This window comes from Belonocnema kinseyi, chromosome 9 (genome assembly GCF_010883055.1).
Source record: "Belonocnema kinseyi isolate 2016_QV_RU_SX_M_011 chromosome 9, B_treatae_v1, whole genome shotgun sequence".
In the NCBI taxonomy this organism is placed as follows: Eukaryota; Metazoa; Arthropoda; class Insecta; order Hymenoptera; family Cynipidae; genus Belonocnema; species Belonocnema kinseyi.
Window position 1 is genome coordinate 115316018 of NC_046665.1, and position 4562 is coordinate 115320579.

The 4562-nt window shown below is 25.6% G+C and overlaps 1 protein-coding gene across 1 annotated transcript in view; it reads right to left on the reverse strand.

Moving 5' to 3' along the window:
• Positions 1–3091: 3091 nt before the first annotated feature.
• Positions 3092–4562, reverse strand: part of LOC117180702 (glycerophosphocholine phosphodiesterase GPCPD1-like) — a 66644-nt gene continuing 65173 nt past the window's right edge. The window contains exon 7 of the mRNA XM_033373191.1: positions 3092–4291. Within this exon, the coding sequence (XP_033229082.1) occupies positions 3995–4291 (297 nt within the window). The 3' untranslated portion in view covers positions 3092–3994. The remainder of the gene's footprint in view (positions 4292–4562) is intronic.

The window sequence follows — 4562 nt, forward strand, 5'->3', positions numbered from 1 at the left end:
TTTTATTTACAAAAAAAGTTCTGAGGTTCAAAAAAACATTCAGTGAACTGAAAAACTGTGGTCGGTAATATAGGTATTTAGCTGTGTCACATGCCCTTAAGGAGTTTAACATCCCCTTCTAGCAAAGAATTTCTCTTTTCGAGTTCATCGTTTTAAATCTTCAGGACCTCTGTCTCACCTCTCAGAAGCTCGAGATCGCTCCGAATCTGGCCCACTGAACCCTTCAGTGAAATTTCCACGAAAAAATATAAATTTTTAACCAAAAATAGAATGTTAAATTGTCATTTGCAAAACCTGATTTTCAACCAAAAATAAAACGAATTGTGAACAAAATAGTTCAATTTTTAACCAAATAGTTGCATTTTTAATAAAAAAAAAAAGGTTAATTTTTTAATCAAGATATTTAATTTTTCTACAAAAAGGACGATATTTCGATTAATACATCAAGCTTCTAACAAAAAAGATCAAATTTTAACAAAAAATATAATATTTAAATTTCAGTTTAAAAAAACTTTATTTTCAACCGTGAATAAATCGAATTTTGAACAAAATAGTTCAACTTTCAACAAAAAAAGAGATCAAAATTCAATCCAACAGTTTATTTTTATTAAAAAAAGGATGAATTTTCAAACAAGGTAATTAATTATCTACAAAAAAAAGGACGGTTTAAAAAAAAAGAGAAGAATTTTCGAACTAAAAAGACGAAATTGCATTTTTTATTAAAAAAGAATGAATATGCTAACAAGATGATTAATTCTCCACCAAATGGGACGAATTTTCAACCAGAAAAAATAAATTTCCTACCAAAAATTGAATACCTACATTTTCAGTTTTAGAAATTAATTTTTAACAAAAAACAAAACGAATTTGCAATTTTTAATCTGATACATTTTTTTAAATTATTTTAGTTTTCAGCCAAAGCAAAAACTAATTTTGAACAAAATAGTTTAATTTTGAAACAAATGAGATTAAATTTGTACCAAAACGGACGAATTTTCAACCAGACAAGATCAATTTCCAACCAAAAATGGAATTGTTACATTTTGAGCAGAAAAATTAATTTTCTACCTAGGCTCAAACGAATTTTTGAATTTTCAACCAAGAAAAAGATGCATTTTCCACAAAACAGTTGCATTTTTAATAAAATATAAAATTTTCAAACAAGCTGATTAATTTTCTACAAAAAAGGACGAATTTTCAAAAAATACATAAACTTTTTACCAAAAAAGATCAATTTTTAACCAAAAACAGAATGAATTAATCCCCAGACGAGATAATAATTTTCTACCAAAAAGGATGAATTAAAAAAAAACACTTCTTAAAAAATTAATTCTTAAAAAAAAATAGTTTTTAGTAGCAAAATAGTTAGATTTAAAGAAAAAGATACATTTTTAATTTAAATAAATAAAAAATTTTCAAAAAATTTGTTAACACTCAACGGAAATTTGAGGTTTTAACCGAAAAAATATTTTTTGTTAACCAAAATTAATTTTCAACCTAGGCCTAAAAGAATTTTTGAGTTTTCAACCAAAAGAGATTCATTTTCCGCAAAACAGTTGCATTTTTAATAAAATATAAATTTTCAAACACGCTGATTAATTTTCTACAAAAAAGGACGAATTTTCAACTTCTTAAAAAATTAATTCTTAAAAAAAACAGTTTTTAGTAGCAAAGTAATTAGATTTTCAACAAAAAGATAAATTTTTAATTTAAATAAAAAAATCATTTTCAAAAAATTTGTTAACACTCAACGGAAGATTTGAGTTTTTAACCGAAAACATATTTTTTTTGTTAACCAAAATTAATTTTCAACCTAGGATTAAACGAATTCTTGAGTTTTAAACCAAAAGAGATTCATTTTCAACAAAACAGTTGCATTTTTAATAAGAAAATATAAATTTTCAAACAAGCTGATTAATTTTCTACAAAAAAGGACGAATTTTCAAAAAATACATAAACTTTTTACCAAAAAAGATCAATTTTTAACCAAAAACAGAATGAATTAATCCCCAAACGAGATGATAATTTTCTACCAAAAAGGATGAATTAAAAAAAAAACACTTCCTAAAAAATTAATTCTTAAAAAAAATAGTTTTTAGTAGCAAAATAGTTAGATTTAAAGAAAAAGATACATTTTTAATTTAAATAAAAAAATCATTTTCAAAAAATTTGTTAACACTCACGGAAATTTGAGGTTTTAACCGAAAATATATTTTTTTGTTAACCAAAATTAATTTTCAACCTAGGCCTAAAAGAATTTTTGAGTTTTCAGCCAAAAGAGATTCATTTTCCGCAAAACAGTTGCATTTTTAATAAAATATAAATTTTGAAACAAACTGATTAATTTTCTACAAAAAAGGACGAATTTTCAACTTCTTAAAAAATTAATTCTTAAAAAAAAAAACAGTTTTTAGTAGCAAAATAATTAGATTTTCAACAAAAAAGATAAATTTTTAATTTAAATAAAAAAATCATTTTCAAAAAGATTTGTTAACACTCAACGGAAGATTTGAGTTTTTAACCGAAAATTAATTTTCTACCTAGGCTTAAACGAATTTTTGAGTCTTCAACCAAAAGAGATTCATTTTCAACAAAACAGTTGCATTTTTAATTAGAAAATATAAATTTTCGAACAAGCTGATTAATTTTCTACGAAAAGAACGAATTTTCAAAAAATACCTAAATTTTTTTCAAAAAGATAAATTTTTAACAAAAAATAGAATAAATTAATTTCCAAACGAGAAAATAATTTTCTGCCAAAAAGGATGAATAAAAAAAACACTGCTTAAAAAATTAATTCTTAAAAAAAAATAATTTTTAGTAGCAAATTAGTTAAATTTTTAACCAAAATATAAATTTTTAATTTAAATAAAAAAATTATTTTCAAACAGATTTGTTAAAACTCAACGGAAGATATGAGTTTTTAACCGAAAATATATTTTTTTGTTAACCAAAATGAATTTTCTACAAAAAAAAAAGATGAATTATAAACCAAAATTTTTCAAATTATTTATTATTTTTCAAATGTATCATATTATTATGTAAAACTAAAATTATTCACAGCAGGGAAAGACGATTAATAAAACAATAATTATAAACAGTAGGTTTATTAATCTTAATGAGCGTACTGTAATTAGTGAAATTGTTAAATGTTAGAATAAAATAATTTCTTAACAAACAATTAAAAGTTCCTATCAATAAATGAAAATTGTTGTAGCCTCTTTTAGAAGAAATCTATCCCCCGTTCAATTTACGCGCGCCAAATGCTGTAATATTTATTATACAACAATATCTTTCTTAATATTATTAACATTATTATGTTTATAATTATTATAGTGAACTGCGAAAAATATAAAGAGCCGCCTACCAACGATTGATACAATCGTTCTCCTTCCGAACAAAAAACTATTGATCCCGTATCTTTAAATAAATTAATTAATCCCTCTCTTTAAATTCAACATTCAGATCAATAGTTTGCCACCCTCAAGCGGAAGCAAGTGCCGGAATATTTCGGACGATGCAAAACTTTCTACTCTTCCTGGCGAATAAGACACGTGAAAATGAGTTTTTTTTTCTCTCCCTCAATATTTTCATAGTTCCAGTGTTGAACACGAGCATTCTGTGATTATGATTTAATCAAAAAATTCGTAAGCAAATCTAGCGTCGAAACTATCCTTGAAAAACATACCATCATTATTTATCATTCTTTCCTACCTCAAATGTCTCCATTTTCTAAAATCACTATCTCGCAATCAATTTATTTTCAAAAATATTTCTAAAGTTTCCAACTGCTTTTTCTTCTTCTTCTTCTTCTGCAATAATCACATATAAAGAAAAAAGATAAAATCGTTCAATTGAAGAAAACCCGATTAAAGAGACGTGCTTGAATTAATTAATTAATTAGGCTTGAATTAATTCTAACAGCTTTATCAACTCATTCATCAAATGAATGCCTCTTTCCTGAAAGACCGATTCACAGTTTTCAAATTAAACATCAAAGACTGTTTTTCCCGGAATCGTCTTCAACACAAATTTCAGACATCGCCGTATCCGCGACATTTTTTGCTTTTGGTGGATGTCCAAACGATTTTGCACAAACACTAAACGTTTTTGTGAGATCGCCCATTTCTTTATCCTGTTGCGAATTGCAACCATTCGAAATTTGAATAATTGGGAGAGGATAAACACTGTCATTTCCGATGACACTTTTACCAAGAGACTCCAGGGATGTCGCTGTTGAAGTCGAAGTCACGAGATTTTGAGCCTTCTCCAAGGCCAGATAGTAGTCGTCCTGCAACGAAAATGTTTGCCGTCTTCTTCAAAAAATTTTAGTTTATAAACTCAGGAGAAAAGTAAATCATCCCTGGTGGAATTTTTTTATTAAAAAAATCAATTTCGCGGTAAAAATCACGATAAAGTGCATTGTGGGTATTATATACCCCAGCGTATTTAATCATGTATTGTTTCACCCCTATTGAATATTTTGTCACAATAGTTTTTAGTTAATTTTGAATCTTTTCTAAACTTTTAAATCTTATAACCAAAATTTTTTTAATTAAAAA